The sequence below is a fragment of the Misgurnus anguillicaudatus genome, chromosome 7 (genome assembly GCF_027580225.2).
Source record: "Misgurnus anguillicaudatus chromosome 7, ASM2758022v2, whole genome shotgun sequence".
Taxonomy (NCBI): domain Eukaryota; kingdom Metazoa; phylum Chordata; class Actinopteri; order Cypriniformes; family Cobitidae; genus Misgurnus; species Misgurnus anguillicaudatus.
This window is the reverse complement of record NC_073343.2, coordinates 90,303-114,896: the sequence shown is the minus strand read 5'-3', so window position 1 is coordinate 114,896 and position 24,594 is coordinate 90,303. Positions and strand designations below refer to the sequence as shown.

Sequence of the window (24,594 nt, the reverse complement as noted above, 5' to 3'; positions counted from 1 at the left end):
TAGCTCTCCCGTCTTGTTTAGACGAACAGCCAAAAGTTGCCTAAACTGACAAGTGCCCAAAGCACACCTAAACGCATCAAAGCACACCTAACTAACTTGCCTAAGACCTGCTAACCATCTTAGGGCTGGTTTAAAAGTAAACAAGTTTGCATCCTATGTTTCAAGAACATCAGGGATTGGAACAAGCCTTTATTGGATACGTGTGCATGTAACATACATTGCTCATCTCATGAAGCCTCACGGACAGTTCAGCCGCTTGCTGTTTAGCGAACCGGTGTTCGCTGCATTCCTTCTCGAGTTTTTCTTTCATCTTATTGAGGGTTTGCATCATTTCTTCCTTCTCTTGTGATTTCGCATCACACTCCCTCTCCTTCTTCTCCAGCTTCTGCTGAAGTTCATTATGTTCTGCAATTCAAGCCAGAAAAACATCAAAACTAATCAAAATGCACCACGGCACAAAGCTTCAGTATTTGATAACATCATCGCCTTGTCTCATCTTTGACTCATAAAAGGCTCTGTGTACCTTTTCTCATTTTTTCTGCTTGCTCTTTCCATTGCTTCACTTCATTCTCATTCACCAACCTGTAAAAGAGAGAATGGTTTTGGTATACAGTTACATATATGCATTTGGCAGACGCTTTTATCCGAACGTACATTCGAGGTATACACTGGTAGCTCATTTGTATAAATCAAAGAATTCTGATGTGTTAAATGTTAGGTGAGGTGAAAGATGCTCCTGTCCCCTTAAGCCATGAGGTCTTTAAAGTGAAAGCAAGTCCAAATTAAGGACGGCGCTGTTACATTAGATCAAACTGCAAATGTTTTCCATATGCATTCTGCATTTATTTGTATTTCACTGAAAATGTCCCAGACAGCAGTGTCTCACTTTTAAATAATCCCATTCTGAATGAAGACACAAAGACATGTTTACTTTAACTCTTGGAGCGCTGAAAGGAAGCATTTTCCTAGTCTGTAGATAGACTTATGACTGTCATGTTAACACAATGGGGGGAACTGTAAAGACTTTTATCTGTAAGACACTAAAATCTATAAACAGCCTGATGCCTTTATACAATGCAGAGAGATTAAATACTATACGGGCCAACACGTTGCATGGTTCAAAATAGCGTGTCCATTATGGATTTGAGATTATATTTTTCATTTTTTAGTAAGTATTAAAGGCTCAGGGTATTAATAACTAAGACACATTTAAATATGAGAAATCAGAGCACTGGAGCACACTAAAGTTGAAGGGAAATATCAAAATTACCCCATGATGTACTCACCCTCAAGCAATCCGAGATACACATGACAATCATCTTTCAGACGAGCACATTTGGAGTAATTTTAGTAAATGTCCTTGCTCTTCCAAGCCTTATAATGGTAGAAAACAGAGATCAGGGAACAACTTCTTTCTTTAAACCCCAAAAAGTAATCCACACGACCCAAAGGGGTTTATAAAGATCTTCAGCGGGTGGGTGATTCTCACGAAACCATTGAAACACCACGGCACTAATGATTTTAGCTTTAAAATGTGTAATATAGTAACATTAAAAAGCATCAGAATTAACACAAATCTATGTTCTACCTTGCACAATGTGTGATTTCAACATAAGAATTTATAATTGTACATTTTATCTCATTTTCTGCAGAAATTCTCATTACCGCATTGTGTCCGGCTGTGTTTGAACATGCGTTATGTTGTAATTTAATCAAATTAACACAAAAATATTAAGAAAAAAAAATAAATGGATGTTTTGCTAGACTACTTTAGATGACAGAAAAAATATTTACTGAATATTCATGTATAATAATAATGAAGAAAAATTAGGAAAATGATGTGTCCATGCCTGATGTTCTCATCCTCCGCAACACTTTTTGAAAACAGTTTAAGCACACATACAGAATTTTAATAAAGTTTGATTTTGAGTGACCAAGCACTTCAAGAGTTACTTCAAGATGGCTACCAGGTAAGATCATTTTTTTACAGTTAATTTGAAATATTGTCTTGTCAGAATGCTTACACGACATTTTAATTATCATTACCACAACAGATGCTTATTAAATGTTAATTTAATTAATAGAAGCATAATACTTTGATTTTAAATGCATGTGCAGAATCTCCAAATTATGTTCTTTCAGGTTTGTCATGTCATTTTGAAAATGTGTCAGTGTTGATGTTTTCGGACTGTTGCGGTAATGAGATTTTATAGGACTAATTTTTTTAATTATGTTACAAAAAGTGTTAAATGATAAGTAAAAGTTTTTAAATTAATGTTCCCATTTACTCCAGACTTTGTTTTTCAATGTCTGGTGGGAAAAAAAGTAAATTTAAGCAATTTTTACATTTTCATGCTTGACATTTTTAAAACCAAGTTTTCGTGGGAATCACCCGGGTAATCAATGCGGTTTTGTAAGAAAAATATCCATATTTCAAACTTTATTAACTGTAATAGCTAGCTTCCAGTAACGCCATTTTGGACTCGCGTAATTCACGAGAGAGTTTTAGCGTAGCCATGTGTACGTTGCGCAGTGACTTTCATGAATCACGTGAGTCCAAGATGCCGTCATTACCAGAAGCTAGTTATTACAGTTTATAAAGTTTAAAATATGGATATTTTTCATACAAAATCGCATTGATTACATACAAAATACTTTTATTAACCCCTTGGAGCCGTGTGGATTACTTCTGTGAGGGAGGGATGCAGTTTTATGGGCTTCAAAGTCAGAAGTTGTTCTCCAAGCAAAGTTATTCATGAAAATAACTCCAAATATGTATGTCTAAAAGATAATGGACATATTTATCTTATCTTAAGGGTGAGTAAATCATGGGGTAATTGCTTCTAATCTTATGTATGGATTATGAATTCTCGGACCATCCTGAGGTCGTCCACTCCCTACTCACATTCGCACCACGTTCTTCACGTTGAAGTTCTCCAACGGTGCCACATCAGGGTCATGACCTTTTTCATTCTGTAGGACGATCTGCTGGACAATCCGGTCGAGGAGGAGCCAGTAATGAACCGTGTTCCCGTTTCGTTTATCTGAGAGCAAAGAGCAGAGATGAATGATCCAGAACACACTACACAGTCATAAACCACCAAGGCTCAAAACTAAAGGCGTTTGTGATACTTCGGCAGTGTTTCTCAAAATTTTTCTGCCATTCCCCACTTTGGATGTAGAGAAGGGCTCTGAGCCCCACCTGTCCCCAATTGCCCCAACAAAATAATAATCAATTAGGCTTTAGTCCTTTTTAACTGTTTAAAATTTGAAAGTTTAACTGTTGAAATTTATTTAAATCACATTATATTTTAAAACATAACAGCATTAAACACTTTGAATAGAGAAAATAAACGTGCAAATGTAACCGTGTTTGCTCTCCACATTAAAGTTTCAGTTAACATTCCAACGTTAATTTATTCTTGTACACTTTGGTTCCGCGTGACATTTTCTTTAAAGTCTGATATTGTTTTAAGTTATGCTTATATATAAATGTGTCGTTTTAAGCGTATGGTCAATAAATAAAGGAATTTATAGAGATCACTCGTTTGTCACGCCCCACTTGTAATGTTCCTATTGCCCACCTTTAAGAAATGATGTACTACGGTAAACTTAAAAAACCTTAAAAATAAAGGTGCCACACAATGCCATAGAAAAACCATTATATGGTTCCATTAACCATTACCATTAACACCAAAAGCATTAACATCTGAAGTTCATTTATTTAAAATGTTATTTAATTTTATTACACGGCAGGTTTGAATGCTTGATTCTGATTGGCCAGTCACAACATTTCCAGGTTTGTTATTCCCAGATAACAATTGCTTAAAGGATTAGTCCATTTTCTTAAAAGATCCAGATAATTTACTCACCACCATGTCATCCAAAATGTTGATGTCTTTCTTTGTTCAGTCGAGAAGAAATTATGTTATTTGAGGAAAACATTGCAGGATTTTTCTCATTTTAATGGACTTAAATAGAGCCCAACATTTAATACTTAACACAAAACAGTTTTTTTCAACAGAGTTTCAAAGGACTATAAACAATCCCAAACGAGGCATAAGGGTCTTATCTAGCAAAACGATTGTCATTGTTGACAATAAAACTAACAAATATACACTTTTAAACCACAACTTCTCGTCATGTAGATCCGGTCGTGATGCGCCTGCTGACCCCACGAAATACTTAATGACGTCAATCGGTCACAGAGGACGAACGCTAAACTCCGCCCCTGTTTTTACAAGTGTCTTGAAATTGGACCGTTCCTAGGTTGTTTTATGTCAACTGATACTAATTAATGTCTTTGTGTCAGTTTATTGTTTAAAATGGTCCGCAATTGTGCGTTTTATATATGTAACACGTGACCTCCCTACGTCACTAAGCATTTACGTTAGGTCGCGCTGGACCGGACCTAGACGAAAAGTTGTGCTTTAAAAGTATATATTTTTAATTTTTCTTGTCAAAAATGACAATTGTTTTGCTAGATAAGACCCTTATGCCTCGTTTGGGATTGTTTATAGTCCTTTGAAACACTGTTGAAAAAAACTGTTAAGGGTTGAGTTAAGTATTAAATGTTGGGCTCTATTAAAGTCCATTAAAATTAGAAAAATCCTGGAATGTTTTCCTCAAAAAACATAATTTCTTCTGGACTGAACAAAGAAAGACATCAACATTTTGGATGACATGGTGGTGAGTAAATTATCTGGATTTTTCTTTTAAGAAAATGGAATATTCCTTTAAAACTAACAACACTATGGGTGCGACGGATCACAAAACTCATGGTTCGGATCACATTACGGTTTTTGATGCACGAATTAGATAATTTTTCGGATCAGAACAAAGTTGCACATTAAGAAGGTCTAAAAATATCATTAGGTACAGAAATCGAATCAAATGAATAATGACACTGTATTTATTGTATTAATTAAATGTAATTATTATTTTTTAGAGCTACAGAAGTGATATTCTCTTTGTCTTGGGTTGTTTGATTAACATTAATGACACAGACTTAAGTAGGTTAATTGAGATTACTGTCTCTTTAAGACCAAATAGGCACAGACTGGTTTCTGCTCCTAATCCATACACACACTTTAGACATAAACAAATGTTTTTATTAGAAAAGAATACTGCGTAGATCATTTTGTTTGTACGTGCCCGGTCAAGAACGGAAAGATTTTATGTTCGCTTGCTTTTTGAAACACGTCTCTCCATGTGTGTTTTCATTGCTCAATTAGCCAAATGTATTTTAATACACTAAAGTACACTGAAAAAAATGATTAATTGAATTTAATCAAATTTTTAAGCTACATTTAAACAAAAAAGATTAGTAACGTAAAATAAAATATAAAACTTTTGTTTAAATGTAGCTTAAATAAAATGATTGCAACCACTTACCTTAAAAAAATTTATTAAATTCAATGAATCATTTTTTTCAGTGTATGAGATACAGTGACACAACTCTCTAAAGTTTACACATCAAGGGTTCTGAATTTATCCGCAAATCTCATGCGAGCCGAACAGTTGATCGTGATTCGTATGGATCCATTGCAGCACTAAATAACACAAAATCTTTGTACATAATCTTTAATCTTCGTACAGCGCTTCTTGAATGTGTTAGCATTTAGCCTAGCCCCATTCATTCCTATGGCTCCAAACAAAAGTTTTATTTTGTGCCATCATACTTACTCGTGTAACTACTCATGTAACAGTCTTTAAATAGGGAAAACATAGAAGTGTTTGGTGGCTTCTACATTCATCCCTGTTTGGAGCCATAGAAATGAATGGGGCTAGGCTAAATGCTAACACATTCACAAGCCGCTGTACAAAGATTAAAAGTGCACGCATTGAAAAAAGATAGGTATGTATATTAATTTGTCTAAGTTGAGGTAAGAACATAGTACAATTTTTTAAAAACGGTGGTGTTTTCTTTTAAGAAGAAGGAGGGTTTTGTCACTTATAGGGCATGTGCAGGCAGTGTTGTAAGACAGACATAAAGTGTGGGAAGGCATCCGAGTGGTTGATTCTTTTCCGGATGAGTTCGAACACCTGAGTGGCACTTTTAGTGTCTATATGAACCTGAGTGGAACAAAACAATTATATTTCACCCAAAAGTTTGCATATTTAGAGAAAAGTAATCGAGAAAGCAAGCTTACATTCTCAAACCGCTTTGCGAGAGCTAATTCATCTTCATTTCTTAGCATCTCAAAGAAATCCAGATGCCTGGAATACAATAAAAGATGACTTTTTACTATACTATACAAGACTATACTACATTAGTAGATGACAGATGGAGTCTCAGCACTTACCGATCTAACGTGGCGTTTTCATGGGACCGTAATTTATCAATCACTGGTTGGATGCCCAGCATCAGAAATTCATACCGCAAATGAATTCGGAACTCCAAACTGGTCTTTAAAACGAAATGTTGGAAGTTAGAAAGAAAAACTTGAATGATAATGAGACACAGATGTGTAGAAAGCAGCGTTTACCTCCCCTGATCCCTGACTGAGGACAGCATTGATGAAGGACATGATGGCTGTCTTGAGGTTCACCTCGTCTTTGTAGCGGCCTGTGCTCCTGTCCAAGTCATTCAGAAGGGTCTATGTGAAGATAATGAGAATGGAGAAGGTGAAAGACCTCGAAATATTTCACTTCTATCCGGCTTAACTTTTTTTGTGGACATGAGAGACACCACCAATGGCGCTTTTCCATTGCATAGTACCCCACGGTTTGGTTTGGGTCGGGTCAGCTTACTTTTGGGAGCTTTTCCACTATGTGCAGTACATAGTACCCGATACTTTTTTTCGTACCACCTCGGTCAGGGTTCCAAGCGACCCGAGCTGATACCAAAACGTGATGTGAAAACACTGTAGATCACTGATTGGTTTGAGAGAATCGTCACTACCAGCGTCATCACTATTATGTAAAAGATTAGCTTTACCTTCATGCTAGCTTGCGCTGTCTCGAGCAAACATGTTGCTATTTGTGCTCTGTTATAAGTTCCCAAACTCCTCTTTAGCGATCAAAAACATCCACAGGTTGTGAATCAGGAACACCATAAAAAAATTCCAGACTTGCAGTTTGTGGTGGCACATTCGCGACACGCACGTCTGCATAAATGCAACTTAAATGAGGCTCAGTCAACGGAGCGCGTCGACCGGCGCCACATACAGAAACTGTCATGTGATACAGAGGTAACGTTAGTGATAAACATGATGTAGAAACATCTATTTGTGGTGGTCAATTTTTATTTTGTGGCGGACTGAGAAATAAATTAATGTATGGGAATGTACAATGACGCTCTCACATGCATGATGTCGCAGCACTAGGCAGCGCAAATGTAACGTCACGCCTATAATCCCTCCCGCTCCGAAGTGTTACTGTGGGTTCACCCCAGCTGCGTTTAAGGCGTCAGATTTGCGTCTACCGCATTTAGTTTGTCGCTTGAACATTTTGAGTTTACTCGCTTCATTCGCGCATGAAAGCCGCGCATGAAATTCTAGTCATCGAGACATTCACGCGGAAATTTGCGTCATGGGAGGGGCTTCTGCGACTCCACTCGCTTCCTGTAATCACGTCACTACTAGAGCAAGCTCCTGATTGGTTAACTTGGCATGTTTTTCCGTCAAAGTTCAAATTTGTCAACTTGCGTGCCATTCGCGCAAACTAGACGCGCAAATGAGGTAGAATCGTGTCTACCGCGCCGCACTAAACGCCTCATTCGCGCCGCAAGACCTCCAGACGAGCGTCAACGTGTCTTACATTGACTTAACATTGAAATCACTCGCACTTGACGCCTCTACTGCGGCTGGTCTGAACCTAGCATTACTAAACTCGATGGAAAAGCTAACCAAGCCAAAGTGTGGTGAGCTGACCGGACCTGACCAAAACCAAACCGTGGGGTACTATGCAATGGAAAAGCGCCACAAGTTTGTCCACATGAAATTGCACACCATGCAGGGTGTTGACTACAAGTAATGTTTCTGTCCATATTATCCATAGCCAATGAGAACATTTGTTAAATATACATCTATGTGGAAACAAGATGTTGATGCCATGAGATCTGAGACAAAGCAATTGTTGTGTACCTGAAATCGCGTCCGCTCACAGGCGAACTTCTGATAGTGCAACATGGCTTCAAGGATTTTTCTGTGACCTCCAGGCACTAAACATACTGCGCCCATGATCTCGAGAACCGCCACTTTGGTCTTAATGTTCTCGGTGGCTAAGCTCTGAGCGATGATGTTGATGCTTTCAGCATGGGCGAGTACGTGCGCGCGCCCCTGAGAGTTGTTCATCAGGGCTTTGATGCAGCCAATCAGCGAGGTGTGGATCTGAGACTCCGTGGTCTCGTAGTCCATCGTTTTCAGGAAGTTTAAGATGCACGTCAGCCCATCGAGGTCTATGAAGCGTGTGACAAACCTGAGGAGCAAAGCAAATGTGAGGCCAAATATATAGACATTATTTAAACTAAAACATCCTGATTTTTAGCCAGTTTTTCTGTTGTAGCTTCAGATAATTGACTGCATGAGAAAAGTTACTAAGGGGGTTAACCACCGCCATGCACGGCCAAGCAAAATGCTATTCCTGGCAACGTAAACCGCATTCTTCACAGGGACGGCGAAAACAAATTCCTAATCATTGCATGCAGCAGTAACATGATGAGTTTGTGTGCATGCATTTCATTTCATAAAAATCAAGTCAAGCTTCATTTAAAGGAGTCAAGCTTCATTTACAGACTCTACAGAAGGAGAAAGAGTGTCACATGGCAAATCCTCTGACCTCTAAACTGTAAAAGGTTCGAGTGGTGATGCTGATCTAACAGCCTCATTAGAAAATCCTTTAGGCAAGGGAATCAGTGCTGCCTGTGATAAATAATGGGGTGTTATGATAAGACACAGACTCCTTCTGGGAAGCTAAACAGCTGAATGGCTATTAGCGAAGCGATGAATTAGTGCAGGAGATCAGGCTGACATCTAATACCGTGGAAAGACACCTTCAGTACTGTATTAATGATGCTCTTAGACATTGAGAGAGATAGAGACAGACTCCATTTGCACACTGCTGCGTGTAAAGTGCTTAATCAGAGCAATTAGACCGTCATGAAATGACACATTGTAGGTAAGAAAATGTGGGTGTAATAGATGGTACCTCATTGGCTGTGTCCGTAGAGCTGTTTTTAAGCCCTCTATCGTTTTATTTCTCTCCTCCTCATCCTCTTTTTCAAGGGCCAGCAGGGTCTTCCTCTGGTGGAGAAATTTAACATAAGAGATATTTTGAATAAACTGTTCACTGTAAAAAATGTAGCATGTTAAAACAACTTGCTTTTGCAAGTCAATTCAAGCTACTATTTTAAGTTTTCACTTGTGATAAGTTGACAAAAAATAAATATAAATGTTGATTTGACATTTTTTACTGTAAGCATTAAAATAACAACGCACGATAGTTCTATAAAGGGAAATGTCGCATCAAGTTAATGAAATAATCACTAATATAATGTAAGATATATGGACAAGTCCAAAAAACATGGACATGCAACACATTTTTAACAAAAAATAAAATATAAATGCTTAAGAAATGAGCACTTATTTAATTATACAAGTTTCTTATACTAATTAATGACAGAATTTTTCTCACAATTCGATTCAATTACGATTCACCAGGTAACGATTCAATTTAATTCGATTCTACGATGCATTGCGATGCATCAGAATTCTACTGTACACAACAAGGCACATTTTTCATCAGTCAAGTAGAAAAGTCAAGTGCAACTATTCTCAACAAAACAGAAGCTTAGCAGCTTTAAGACAATGACAATTATATACCCGAGATGAGAATTTTACACACAGCGTAAGTCTTGTCTAGTTTCCCTTTAACTTCGTAGAATCCGAAATGTGCCCATATGTCCGCTTTCCATGGAAAATGGTGCGTTTTTATTTACCCATTTATCGCGGTCATCTCTCTATGCCTCAGCCATCTTGATTGTTGTTGTTATGCCCCCAGATGTAATTGAAACTTCACAACTTTATTGTCCACTCGAGGCCAGAAAATAAACAGTGACATAATCGATTATGGCACTTTCCTGCATCGATGCTGAATCGTGCATGCGCGCATTGCGATGCATCGCCAAATCGATTATTGTTGACACCCAATAGCTACATTGTATGGGTCAAAATTATAGATTTTTCTTTTATGCCAAAAATCATTAGGATATATAAAGTATATTAAATAAAGTTAAGGCATTTTGTAAATTTCCTACAGTAAATATATATCAAAACTATTTTTGTGAGTGGATGCAGTTGCTAAGGATTTTATTTGGACAACTTTAAAGGCGCTATGTGTGTATATTTTAATTTCAATTTTTAAAAATGTACCCTTATGACTGGTTTTGTGTTGCAAGGTCACATATATGAAAAAAACATGACCGAAATTTTAACATATATAATATTTCGGCTCAAGAAAGTAAGTAATAGACATCTAGTATGGCATTAGGGTAAATTATCTGCGATTTTTTATATTTGCGTGAACTATTCCTTCGAACTCGAAATTATGAAAATGTTTAAATTTACATTTAAACATGGTTAATTAAATTTTTCCAATAATTTATTACCATTAACCAAGTTATCTCGTCAATTAACAGAAAACGCTTCCCTGCCAATGACGAGTATTTCTGGCAATCCGTAATACCGCTATTATCCACCAGGTGGTGCTCTTCCGCCACGTATAAAACCCGGAAGTAACGACCTAGAGCAGTGGTTCTCAATCCTGGTCCTGGAGGTCCACTGCTCTGCACATTTTGTATGTCTCTCTTGTTTAACACAGCTGATTCAAATCATCAGCTCATTAGCAGAGATCTCATTGTCTGTCAGATAAGAGAGACATTCAAAATGTGCAGAGCAGTGGACCTCCAGGACCAGGATTGAGAACCACTGACCTAGAGGAAGTAACGGCCATGTCTGTGTATGTTTTGAGGATCCCTCTAAATCTGCTCTCTCAAAAGCTTTTAAATTGGTGTTTTTAAAGAAACTTAACCATATCTGATAGGTAATAAAAAAAATTCATTTGATATATTGTATGTTTATATATTTAAAGAAGAACATCTTCTGGAAGCCATTAAACTTTTGTAAAAATCATGAAAAATGCTGGCGCTGGCTGGCAACTTTAAAAAAAAAATGCTGGCGGCAAAAGAGTTAATAATACATTTTTATATAAAAACAAACATGCATATGAATTTCTCCATTTGACTTTTTAATGTGTATAATAAAATATTTTGTATTGTTATACATGTTTATATGTTGATAAGCTTAATCTATTAAAGCTGGCATATAATGCATTAAAATAATATGCAAAAATGTTCTTTAATATTTACATAGAAGGGTATGTGGATTTATCAAGTGCAAAAATTATCCAAAGACGGGATTTAACATTTTTAATTAATTAACTAGCACATAGCGCTAACTCAGCAGCCACAACTTTGTTTTTAGGATCAACAACATTGATCATAGTTGGTGGCCTGTTTTCCAGCAGTCTTTTTGCATGCAAGATGTTTACATTAGAAGGAAGACACAATAGTGTTTGAGGCTCACGATATCTCACAGAACTGTCATTAATCACCTATGGCGAAGTAAATACAGTTTTACATTCTCTACAGCACCTTTAAATTATTAATGACAACTAATCAATTAATTGATTAATCACTAACAGCTCTCCTAGTGTTGCTCCCATGTTGCTCTTGTGTGAACCTTCAACAACCCCTTCACAAGCAAATATAAATCACCTGCTGTTTTCTACACATCATAATACTCACACAAGACCTCCAGGGTTCAACCGCAGTGTTTTACTCTCTCACACTGAAAGATGTCTATAGTCCGTGTGAAGGAATTTACAGCTTTACTGATTATCTCGCTAGTTTTTGACGAGCCTAATGCTCTTTCCCCTATGAAAAATTTACGATCGTTTACTAATGTTAATGCCATTCTGTAAACACCCCCCAACAACTTCCTCAAGGGCAACATCTGTGAGTTTACAGCCCCCTCTTGACTAAGTGTCTCGCATGTCCTCAGGGTAAACACAGAAATGAGTGTTCCAGGGAAATGTACAGTATGTACTGTTTATTTATCTCAGTATTGTATGCAACTCACAGCAGCCATCGAATTGATCTGATCGATGTAGAATTCAGGCCAGCTGGTCGCCCCCTTATTTTCTTCTTGTTCCTGAAAAAAAGTAAAAATTCAGATTAGATACTGAAAGTGTTCTGAAACAATAATAATTTAGTTGCTAAATCATTAATCAAATTTGACGCTTAATATGTGTAACGCAGTCTATGACTCTTTTTGTGATTTACGTTTTTCTACATAAAATCATCCTACATAATGTAAAGAAAATATAACCTCTTAATATCCTTAGTATTAAAGGAGCATTTCACCCATAGAAACATTAATCTTTATTGAAAGTATGTCATATTTGTAATCAAAATGTAGCATACATTTCGAAGTTGGTGGCGATTTGATCGAGAAAAGGGGTGTTTGTAGTCTCACCCCCTCAACAAAGATATTGGACATTGGATATTAATTTTAAAAAAGTATATATAAATAAAAATGTTCTTAAATTTATACTTGTATTAATGTGTATTTATATATAATAATTACACACAGTAAACACACACATATATTATGCAAATGCAAAATTTTATTTTGTATACCGTTAATCACGATTGATCGTTAACAAAATAAAAGTTTGTGTTTGTATATATGTGTATGTGTTGAGTGTAATTACTTTGTATATATAAATACACATTTATGTATATATTTAAGAAACAATTACATGTAAATATATATTTATTTATATATTTTATATAATATATTAATTTTAAAAAATTATTAAATTTATACATGTATGTGTGTGTATTTATATATATACATAATAATTACACACAGTAAACACACACATATATTATGCAAATGCTAACTTTTATTTTGTATATGATTAATCGCAATTAATCGTCAACAAATTAAAAGTTTGTGTTTGTATATATGTGTGTGTGTGCTGAGTGTAATTATTTTGTTTATATAAAATACACATTTATGTAAATATTTAAGAAACAATAATATGTAAATATATATTTATTTATATATTTTATAATATATATAAGTTTAAAAAAAGTAAATATAAATAAAAATGTTCTTAAATTTATACATGTATGTGTGTGTATTTATATATATATACATAATAATTACACACAGTAAACACACACACACATATATTATGCAAATGCAAACTTTTACTTTGTATACGATTAATCGCAATTAATCGTTAACAAATTAAAAGTTTGTGTTTGTATATATGTGTGTGTGCTGAGTGTAATTATTTTGTTTATATAAAATACACATGCATGTATATATTTAAGAAATAATTACATGTAAATATATATATATATATATATATATATATATACATATATATATATATATATATATATATATATATATATATATATATATATATATATATATATATATATATATATATATATATATATATATATATATATATATATATATATATATATATATATATATATATATATATATATATATATATACATAATAATTACACACTGTACACACACACACACATATATTATGCAAATGCAAACTTTTATTTTGTATACGATTAATCGCGATTAATCGTTTGACAGCTCTACACTTTAGCCTGAATTTCAGACAGGCTCACATGTTTCACACCTTTATGTACTCCAATAAATCCTGCAAGTTTAACACAGCAAAAAAGTGAATGAATTATGACTGTTTGGGTGAGCTGTGCCTTTAAATCAATCGTCTGACACACAAACATCAACCTGCTGTCCTCCAAACCGACACAGACCTCTTAGTACAACCAGTTCACGTTCTCATGTCCTTTCACATCCTCTGGTGTGAGAACACGGCTCATCTGACCGCTGCGATTCCCACAAATCACATCCAACCGTCCAAACACGCCTGCAAACGGATACTGTTTCATGTCTATGCGTCCACAGCTGACACCTTCCTCGCGTCTGCTTTCATGTAACAGCCATGACAAGACTCAAAGCTCTGGGACTACAGCGCTCCTAAAGTTCAGCTCAAAATTCAAACCCTGGCAGAAGCTTAAAAGACTACAACTTTGCTTTTCCCAGAGTAACTAATTCTTTAAACATTTTAATACAAAGCCGGGGTTGGGAAACAATACCGCAGTGTTAGCGTTATACTCGAGTGTCTATAATATACAGCTGCTCCCACGTTTGAAGGGAGATTGACTTGTGCTGGCCCGGGTAAGTTTGGAATCGGGAATGTCTTGGGAGTTTCGATGTAACTGTAATGGAGGCCACATGAGACGACTTGCACGATAAGCTTCCAGGAATCTCTTTAATAAGTACGCCCGTCGTTTTATAACACTATTAAGCAATTATACAATTTAACAAAGTATTTTGGATCGTAAGGGTGAGAAGTACTTCATACCAAACATTCAAATGAACTCTTGATAGCAGTTAAAGTGCCCATGTGTTGCTTGAACTCCAGAAATCCACCGAGAGGAGATTTAGTCCAGCACTCGCAGGTGTATCTGACTAACACGCTACGTGCTGTGTTTTATTAAGCTGGGATAACACTGCATACTTGTTTTTCTGCTAGCAAAGTTTAAAACTTAAAAATTGTCCTTTTCCTGAGGGGTTAAAGCTGCCATACCAGACAGATACGGAAACAGTCAAGACAATATTAATGATTGTCGTGTGACTAAACGTTTCCGTTTACCTGTAAACTTCCTCAGTCGTATATGCTAATACTTTTTTTATAAATTCTTCGATATAACTAGCTATTATTTATTCCGACAGTCTGTGCCCAGTATGTCTAGAAATCCGCAACCCGTAGAAACATAATTCCCTCTTTTTATTGCCTTCCACCACCCCCGTATAAACGTTTCTGAAACGAAAGCTTTGATCCAGGCAAGCAAACCAACACAGATGTTTGTATTAATATATGAATGTGAAGGGTCTTAATCAATGGCATCTTAATGATTGACAGGGCTCTGTTTTTTTAATGGTTTGGAGGACAATAAACCAGCAACCGAAGAAAGGATCCCTGGTGGGTAATGAGCAGGTAACTAGTCTCAGAGAAACCCTAGAGCACTGCTGTGTGTTTCGCTCTTCAGTTCATGCCTTCTATAAATGTAGGTTTACAGAGTGTGTCAGGGTAGCCTGGGATCTGTTCGCTCTCACTCCACGAACCCAAATCGCACATACTGTGAAAATAAACCCCTGCGCTCATAACCATCTCCTTGTCCCAAAGCCAAGCATGTGCCGGAGCATGTGGGAATAGACTGAACTGTTTACGTTATGTCCTTTTTTGGGGATACACAGTATGGTCGAGCCGTGTTCGTACATTCAGCTGGTCTGGTCTGCTTCAGGTTTTTTTGGTGAAGACAGATGAAACAAGTTTGCAGGAAACAGAAATGTGTAGGGAAATGGCTATGCAAGGACGAAACCCTGACAAACACACTTTACATGCAGATCTTTCTAAACATTGGACTGAAGGAAAAATGGGATACTTGTACAGAAATAGACTTTGAATGTGAGAATGATTCTAACATTGGTAATGAAATGTGATTTCTTTCATTTAAACTAGTGGTGGGTTGCATACATTTCTAAGACTAGTCAAGACTGATCATAATTGTTTTAAGTATGTTATATAAAAAGATCTAATTTAAATCCAAATAGTAAGACTATTAGCCCTAACCAATTGCTAGCTGATTAGATTCGTTCTTAAGACGCAGTCTTGTACTGCGTACACACCAAACGTGAAGCATCGCGTTCCTCGCTCGAGATTACTCGCAGTTTTTAACTTTGTGTCATGTGAATGTTTCCGCTCAAGATAAATATTTTCACAAAGATGAATTGGAAGTTCATGTCTATTCGCTTCATTGCATTGATTTTGTATGTAATCTACTTGCGCAAATCGTTGAATTCGCATTTGGTGTGTACGCCCCATTAAACTTTATGGCTATTGTAATGTATTGATGACGCAACCGGCCATTGGAAAGAAACAAAACATTTTAAAAAATGTACAACAAAAAGAGGTTCTGACTTGAAATGAATAAATATATAAGATTTCATTCTTTTGGGTTACATCTTCACTACTTCAAGATCATAAAGTAAACAAATGTAAGAAAATTTGTAAAAGTTGTCTTTATAGCTCAACTGGTAGTGTAATGCTTTGCATTACCATTACAAATGGGTTCAATCCCAGGAACACATATACGATTTGGATAAAAGCATGTGTTACCCCCAACACTGTTCCTATGTACAATAGACTTTATTGCTTTCACTGATGTTTTTTGGATGAATCTCAAATGTGACCCCTGCATTAAAAAAACAGTCATAAGTTGCACAGGTATATCTGTAGCAATAGCCAATAATACATTGTACGGGTCAAAATTATTAATTTTTATACCAAAAATCATAAGGATATTAAGTAAAGATTATGTTCCATGAAGATATTTTGTACATTTCCTACCATAAATATCAAAAATTATATATGATAAAAAGTAATAGTGTTGCTAAGGACAATATTTGGATATTTGAACTTTAAAAGGCAATTTTCTTAATATTTCTTTTTTTTTGCACCTTTCAGATTCTAGATTTACACGTATTGTATATCGTCCAAATATTGTCCTATCCTAACAAACCACAAACAATAGAAAGCTTATAGCTATATTTAGCATTCAGATGATGTATACATCTCAATTTAAAAAAATTGACCCTTATTACTGGTTTTGTGGTCTAGGCATGCTTAAACGCAAGGGACAACCCAACAATTGATAGTTTGTGAAGTTTACGTATATTAGTTCACTTAATTGTTTACTCAAATTCCTTAAATTAGGAAAAATTACAATAAAAGCTTTTTTACAAGTTTTCTCAGACTGTATGTTACTGTTAGCTCCACCACTGTACAGTTGACTATAAATGGCAGGCCTTACCTTTTTCTTGCTACAGTAAATTTGCCATTTCTTCTCTGCGGGAAGGGCAAACATGGCTTCTCTATGTTTCTCTGTGAGGTCCAGCTCATCCTGTAGAAGTACACATGGAAACATATTACAAAACACTTTCATTTTTAGACATAAATTGTAGCCTATGTTGATATATTCAGATGTATGCAATTATATTGTTTTTTTATATATTTGGTTTTGCTTGTTTTTACTTTTAAGCAAGGTCTTATGATTTATACAGTGGCACAGATATCAGATCCCCATAAGGCCAACCTGAAAGATCAGCACCGGTTATCACCGACCCTGAAACAGGGGTTAATTTCCCCAATTCTCTCGGAGTGAGGCTCCTTGTTTCCTCACGGCAAAGAAAGAGTTAGTCATGTAAACCGTCAATTAATGCCCACGCTCTCCTGCAACCTGCATTCCCATGATGCATTTCTGGTCTGAGCGGGTCGAATACGATCCAGATGTTCGGGCGCAAGTTAATTAACATCATGTGAGAGACACGTACAATGAGCAGGTCCCGAGACCGCTTTAACTGGCTGCATACGGAAATAATGAGAATAAAATGGGTGAAAAATACAGGGAAATAGTATAATCCAACTCCTAAGTACACATATATTTTAGACAAGATTCCAGAGAGAGGAGATCACAGCCAATTTCAAAATCTGGTCTTCTCCAGATCGTTCTTCCATCGACTTCTCTGTATATTACTGTATGTGGAAAAACTTGAACCTGCATGTCCACGTCTTTTGCAAAAGCAGAACATGCGGTACAAATGTCTCTCTTATAGATATGGATTTGGACCATCATGAGGGTGAGCATATGATACAATTGTAAGTAAAGCTTTTGTCACATTGAACGCTTGTGGCTGGGTACTTGTTGTAAATGACATTAGGGTTAAAACCCTAAACAGGATTTAAAGTTAGCATTTGCTCGAACTGTAAAAGCCTCTCAGCTTCTTATAAAAAAGGGGGATAAGAGTAAAGCGTTGTCTGACTAACAAACAACATGAGGATAACAGCTTTCTCGCTTTTAAACAACACCAAATCAAAAGAATGTTCCTGTAACAAGTAAAAATGACACTGACTGACGCCTTAGTTGTGGTACATTCAAGTGTTCAAAGGCTCAGCAGGAAACAGGCCTCCATCGAGTCTGTCTCATTCGACTCATCCATGAGACCATCTGTGCCAAAAGCCAGTTGGTCACGCGCTGGCGGGCATGAGGCATACAGACGTTCTCCTGCTCGATGGAGTCTGCAGAGCTAATGAGGGGACATGCATTGTCTAACATCCCCTTTAATGGACCATTAGCATGGAACGCTTGGCTTTCACATATTACAGAGACCAAGACAAGCATTGATGGACTCCACAAATGGAGAAATGGTAGTGCGTAGCTCTAAGGATGAAGAATGGGTTGGTTTCCAAAATGTTCTGATGGGATTATTGCGAATGAATGGACTCCGTTTGTGATTTTTGGTTGCGTCTTGCTATGTGGGCAAGAGCGCTGATGAGCTCTGTATGTTCTGGTTTAGCAAAAACACTATGTTGAAAATACATTATGGGATATGAAGACAAGCTCCTCGCTGCTTTAATGAGTCATCGTTTCGTTGTGCCTGCCAAGGAAATGTTTGACAAAAGCAAAGAGCAGATTTCACTTTAAAATGGCTCTTTACCAAAGATCCATCAGGCCCTGACAGAAAGCCTTATAAAAGAATATAACAAACTAAAGAACATTAGACGACAAGGAAACAGTAAGTGCTCTTCGATCCAAAACAATTACATCTAAAAACTCTCTGGATGATTTATAATTAAACATTATATTCCTACTAACGTTTACGTTGACATAAAGTTTGTCAAGTTTTGTTTTACATAAGGTTTCTATAATCAACCATCCATTACTCCATCTATCCTTTCATTCATCCATTCCCCCCTATTTTTCCATCTATTTATCCCTTTACTTATCAATCCATCCATCCTGTTTATCCATCATCCATCCCATTATCCATCCATATATCCATTTATTTATCAGCCATCCCATATCCCTCCATCTCTCTATCCCCCAATCTCTCCCTCTACTCATCCCTTCATCCTTTTATTTATTCAACATCTATCCATCCACCCATTCCTATATTTATCCATCATACATCCCACTACCCCTTCCTTCTTTCATCTATTTCTCTATCCATCCATCCATCTATCTATTATCCCACTGTCTAACCATCTATCCATCCATCCTCCTCTTCTCGCTATCCACATATACATCCCATTTATTTATCAGCCATCTCACTATCCCACTATCTATTCATCCCTCCATCTCTCTATCCACTCATCTCTCCCTCTACTCATCCCTTCATACTTTTATTTATTCAAAATCTATTCCACTATCCATCCCCCCACCCATTCCTACATCTATCCATCATAACCCTTCCTCCTTTCACCTATTACTCTATCCATCCCACTATCTAACCATCTATCCATCCATCCATCCATCCATCCTCCTCTCCCGCTATCTACATATCCATCCACGATATATCCATTTATTTATCTATGATCCATTTATCTATGCATGCATCCACCCATCCTGTTTATACATAATCCATCCCATTATCCATCATCCATCCATACATCCATCCATCCATACATACATACATCCATCCATACATACATACATACATACATACCACCATCTATCCACCAATCTCTTTATTTATTTATCAATCATCCATCCCACTATTCATCCATCCATCTACCCAGCCAGCCATCCATCTTTCCATTTATTCATCAGCCATCTCACTATCCCATTATCCATTCATCCCACCATCTCTATATCCACCAATCTCTCCCTCTATCCATCCCTTCATCATTTTATTTATTCAACATCTATCCATCCACCCATTCCTATATTTATCCATCATACATCCCGCTAATCATTCCTTCTTTCATCTATTGCTCTATCCATCCCACTATCTAACCATTTATCCATCCTCCTCTCCCCGCTACCCACATATCCAACCACTATCTATCCATCTAACTATCTATCCATACATCCCACCATCCATCTATCCACCCATCTCTTTATTTATCAATCATCCATCCCACTATCCATCCACCCTATATTTATCCATCATGCATACCACTAACCCTTCCTCCTTTCATCTATTGCTCTATCCATCCATCCATCCTACTATCTAAGCGTCTATCCATCCATCCTCCTCTCCCCGCTATCCACATATCCATTCACTGTTTATCCATCCATTTATCTATCCATCTATTTATCCATCCATCCATCCATCCAACCACCCACCCATCCATCCAGTTTATCCATCCAATTATCCATCCTACCATCCATCTATCCACCCACCCACCTCTTAATTTATCAATCATCCATCCCACTATCCATTCATCCCTCCATCTCTCAATCTACCCATCTCTCCCTTTATCCATCCCTTCATCATTTTATTTAATCAGCATCCATCCCCACTATCCACCCACACATTCCTTTATTTATCCATTATATACCCCATTAACACTTCCTCCTTTCATCTATTGGTCTATCCATCCTATTATCTAACTATTTATCCATCCATACTCCTCTCCCCTGCTATCCGCATATCCATCCACCCATTCTTTTGTCTACTAGACACAGTAAGGTAACAAAAAGTATGAAAAAGATGTGATACATACCACCAGCTCAGTGAACATGGCGTCCAGCTCCTCAATGGGAGGCATGGGCAGGGTGGGCTCCATGGTCTGCAGCGTGAAGTTGCTGTCATGACGAAGGCGGTAGGTGATCTCGGGATGGTCACTCTTTTTCCAACAGCAGCAGAGGAAGGACAGGCCCCGCCCTCCTCGCTTACGTGGAGCCATCATGGCCTGAGGCCCAGCCAATCAAATGTATCTCGCTTCAGCTACGACCCCCTGCGAGAGATCAAACACAGACAGAAATAAGCCATTTGATTTTATGCAAGACTTACAAATATAGGAAAGACATTGGAATTATTTCATCCCATGACATAAATCAGATTGTTGGGATTCACAGCACACTGGAAAACAGAACAGCATTTAAATGAGCGTCCCATCACCTGGGGCTATATGGTATCAAGTTAACAGGTTGCCTTACTGTAACCTTTAGCATTTGCAAAGATATGTCTTTGTATAAAATCTTCCTGACATAAATCACAATCAAGGCTTTGACATGTGTTCACAATAATTGAAGGTCTTCACTAAAACAATGGAAAAACTGTATTTACTGTCTGTGTTTCCAGTTTCATGCAATCCAATCCTTAATGTGGGCAAAGTGACTTTTTTACCAAACATAATCAGACTCCTAAGCCTGAGCTGTATGATCTCATAACCCTCATAACCCGCTATCTGTATGATCTCAAAATCCTCAACACACCGTAAACCATCAACACACAGCCACAAGAATCAACATGCAGAGTGTAATGTAAACTGATAAAACATCTATTAAAGCTTTCACACAACACTATTAGGTGCTTTCACATGACAATCTCCGCAAAAAGAAAGTGAACTGCTTTTCAAAGTGGATTTAAATTGTGGGTAAAGCAATCACAATTAAAAGTGATAAAACAAAACAATTAAATCTAATAAGAGAGTTTGATATGTGGTTTGTGAGACGATGCATACTTCAGATGTGGGCACATAATTCTTGTGTAAATTAATAAATTAATAGAGGGTCTGCTAAATACCCAAGTTTTTTAATGTAGGCACGGTCGAACACACAGCCGTGCAAAGTATAGTTTTTTGACTCCTACTTATATGCATCTACGTTCGATGCATGCACATTGCGACAAAATGCAATGCATATCCTAGGCTACATTCTCCTGCAAGCGCATTCACAACCTACCCGTACATGGGTTTCAGATGGCATGTCATCGTACAGTATAACTGTGTCCCAGATTTCAATAGTCACACATACAGATTTCTGTCTCTAGTGCTCAATCTCAATACCTCATACATTCAAACTAGGCCCAGCCTTACAAGAGATTAAACCATGTTCAACCACTTTTTCCACACTAGGAATAACAAAGAAAGTCACTGTGCCCAAATCTATCTAATACTCCGAATCCATTCTGCTCCATTTATACCTACAGTCCTCCAGTTTTAATGAGAACACCAGCCTGGGCTTCAGCACAGAAGGCCATCACGACCCAGAAGTCAAACACAAACCCCACTTAAAATTTATGGCCAGACCCAAAAGCTCAGTGACCAGATGTTTTCCTTTAAGAATACAAGGAACCAACGTAAAAAGCTTCAATGGCTTGAGGAATAGTCGGGAGTTTACAGTACGTGTGTTTGTGTAAAGTCTACTTGGAGTCCGTGACCCTGACGGGCAGATTTTTAATATCAGATCTAAATACAGATGCCGAGTCTGTGCGGTTTGACATTTGAATGTTTGTCTTTAGTCAAACAGCGGCATATCTGAGGAAGCAATGGTTAAAAACCGAATCCACTGATATCCAGTGACGTTTGCCAGCATGTTGTGCTACTTCAGAACTTTAGTTTGCAGAACCAGGGAAAGAGTTATTTAAAGTTATTTAAACTAGGTCAAGGCTTTTGAAAATTACTTAAAAGGAATAGCGGAAGATTTTCCCGAATTTTTGAATTTTTTTTAATTCCGCATCACTCTACCTGCTCCCGAAAGGGAACGCCTTTTAAACGTGTGCACGAATAATCCAGTACCTGGCCTGTAGACCTGTTCGCAATTTGGTGTTGGGGGAATTTCTCACTTGCACTCAGTTAGTGGGTCCCTAGACATGAAAAATCACTGAGGTGCTCGTCCGCCATGGTGCCACGAATTATGTGGTGGTCATGTCCAGTGTGGCCGCCGATGGATGATGATGGGGGTCCAACTTCTTTGTTTCTGAATGTGTATGCACATATAATACCTCCATTTGGACTTGTGGTGGTATGTGGAATTCATTTCTGATATTGTTGTGACCATATTGAGTGATTTTTTACCTTAAAAGGTCATAGTCAAGGTCATTTTCCTATTCTGAAGACCTTGGCCATAACTCGGCCATTATTAGGAATAAAAACCTGATGCAATAAGCCTAATTCTACTAAATCTGACATTTAGCATTCATTGCTAATATTGTTTTTAACATTAAGGATCATCTTGTCATTCAAATGTCAATTTCAACATAATTTTTTCATGTCACCTCCCACAGCACAGAACCAGCCAGGGCGATCCTGCACAACCCAATGCCCTATAGAGAAGCGCCGGTAGAGCTCAGGATGTGTGAACTCTAGCACCTTGATTTGTTCAAGATACCATGAACCATGACGAAGGTAGTTTATGCAGTCACATTCTGCAAAGATAGGCATAGAATCCTCTATAGTAGCCACGTGTAGGTTCCAGTTTCCTTCTTTTTTTCAGAGACTACAGCATTTTTAATTACGGCCACCAATTCCAGCCAAACTCAAAAGAATTGGCAGAGCTCTGACTTCGCTTCACACTCCTCCTCAAACTCCAGAAAGTCCTGATTTAGCTTCTGCACTCAACCCAGAGGCCTCAAACTGCTCTGGGCAACGTTGATTTGCAGTCAATGTAGTGTGCAGTGCCTCTACCTGTGCTAGCACTGGATATTCAACCCAGTATCACGAAATTGCGTGACTATTTCACGCATGGACCAGCGTGACAATGTCACGCTTTGCCGCGTTTGAGCGTGGGCATGTCGCGCTTTCTGTTTGTGTCGCTGTCGCGTATTGGTTGCTCAACTTTTTTGTCCTAGTTTCTTGCCGTTGTCGCTTCGGTTTAGGGTTAGATTTACATAAAATGACACCCTTACCTAAACAAACTCTAACCCCAACGTCAGGTGACAATTGGTTAACGTTTAGAAAATATAAAAGAATAAGTATTGTATCTTTTTATTTTATAAACCAATACTTAAAGTGACAAATACTTAAAGTGACATATAACACAAGCACCAAATCTAACCCTAAACCGAAGCGACAATGGTTTGAAAATAGGACAAAAAAGTTGAGTAACCAATACGTGACAGCGACACAAACAGAAAGCGTGACATGCACACGCTCAAACGCGGCAAAGCGTGACATTGTCACGCTGGTCCATGCGTGAAATAGTCACGCAATGTCGTGATATAGGGTTGGGATATTCTGCTTTGTCCTTGTGATGCCAGAATATCTCCCACTGGAGTGACCTGATCACATTCTCCACAATCAGCATCCCAGTGAGAGCCCGGACATAATGACTACCATTTAACACCGACTCTATCACGCCAGGTCCAAGCACTTCACACTCCACCAATGCATCATCCAGGCCAGAACCACGAAGCAGTTTTCCCTGGCATCTGAGTAGAACACGCGTCCAATGAAAAGGGCCCATGCAGAGGAACAGATCCTTGAACTGTTCTGTCTCATGTAGGTAAATATTACCCAGAGCAAAAACGCTTTCATTACACCAAATAGCTGTTGATGCCTGATTCAATTGTCTGTGAACACTCTGGAAGTTGGTGAGGCAATGTCTGACGGTTGCACGCTCAGTAATGGGTCTTGGTATGACAGGGAGAAAGCCAACACGCATCATCGGCACCAC

General features: G+C 37.5%; 1 protein-coding gene across 3 annotated transcripts in view; it reads right to left on the bottom strand.

Annotated features, from left to right (window-relative positions):
* Window positions 1-24,594, bottom strand: part of daam1a (dishevelled associated activator of morphogenesis 1a) — an 88,759-nt gene that overhangs the window by 22,683 nt on the left and 41,482 nt on the right. For all 3 annotated transcript variants that reach the window (XM_055171803.2, XM_055171805.2, XM_055171804.2), the window contains exons 2-13: window positions 20,700-20,933; window positions 17,005-17,094; window positions 12,141-12,212; window positions 9,151-9,245; window positions 8,088-8,421; window positions 6,489-6,599; window positions 6,306-6,409; window positions 6,153-6,219; window positions 5,958-6,075; window positions 2,906-3,044; window positions 524-582; window positions 218-405 (exon numbers count right to left, since the gene is read on the bottom strand). In XM_055171803.2, the coding sequence (XP_055027778.2) occupies window positions 218-405; window positions 524-582; window positions 2,906-3,044; window positions 5,958-6,075; window positions 6,153-6,219; window positions 6,306-6,409; window positions 6,489-6,599; window positions 8,088-8,421; window positions 9,151-9,245; window positions 12,141-12,212; window positions 17,005-17,094; window positions 20,700-20,885 (1,563 nt within the window). In that variant the 5' untranslated portion in view covers window positions 20,886-20,933. The remainder of the gene's footprint in view (window positions 1-217; window positions 406-523; window positions 583-2,905; window positions 3,045-5,957; window positions 6,076-6,152; window positions 6,220-6,305; window positions 6,410-6,488; window positions 6,600-8,087; window positions 8,422-9,150; window positions 9,246-12,140; window positions 12,213-17,004; window positions 17,095-20,699; window positions 20,934-24,594) is intronic.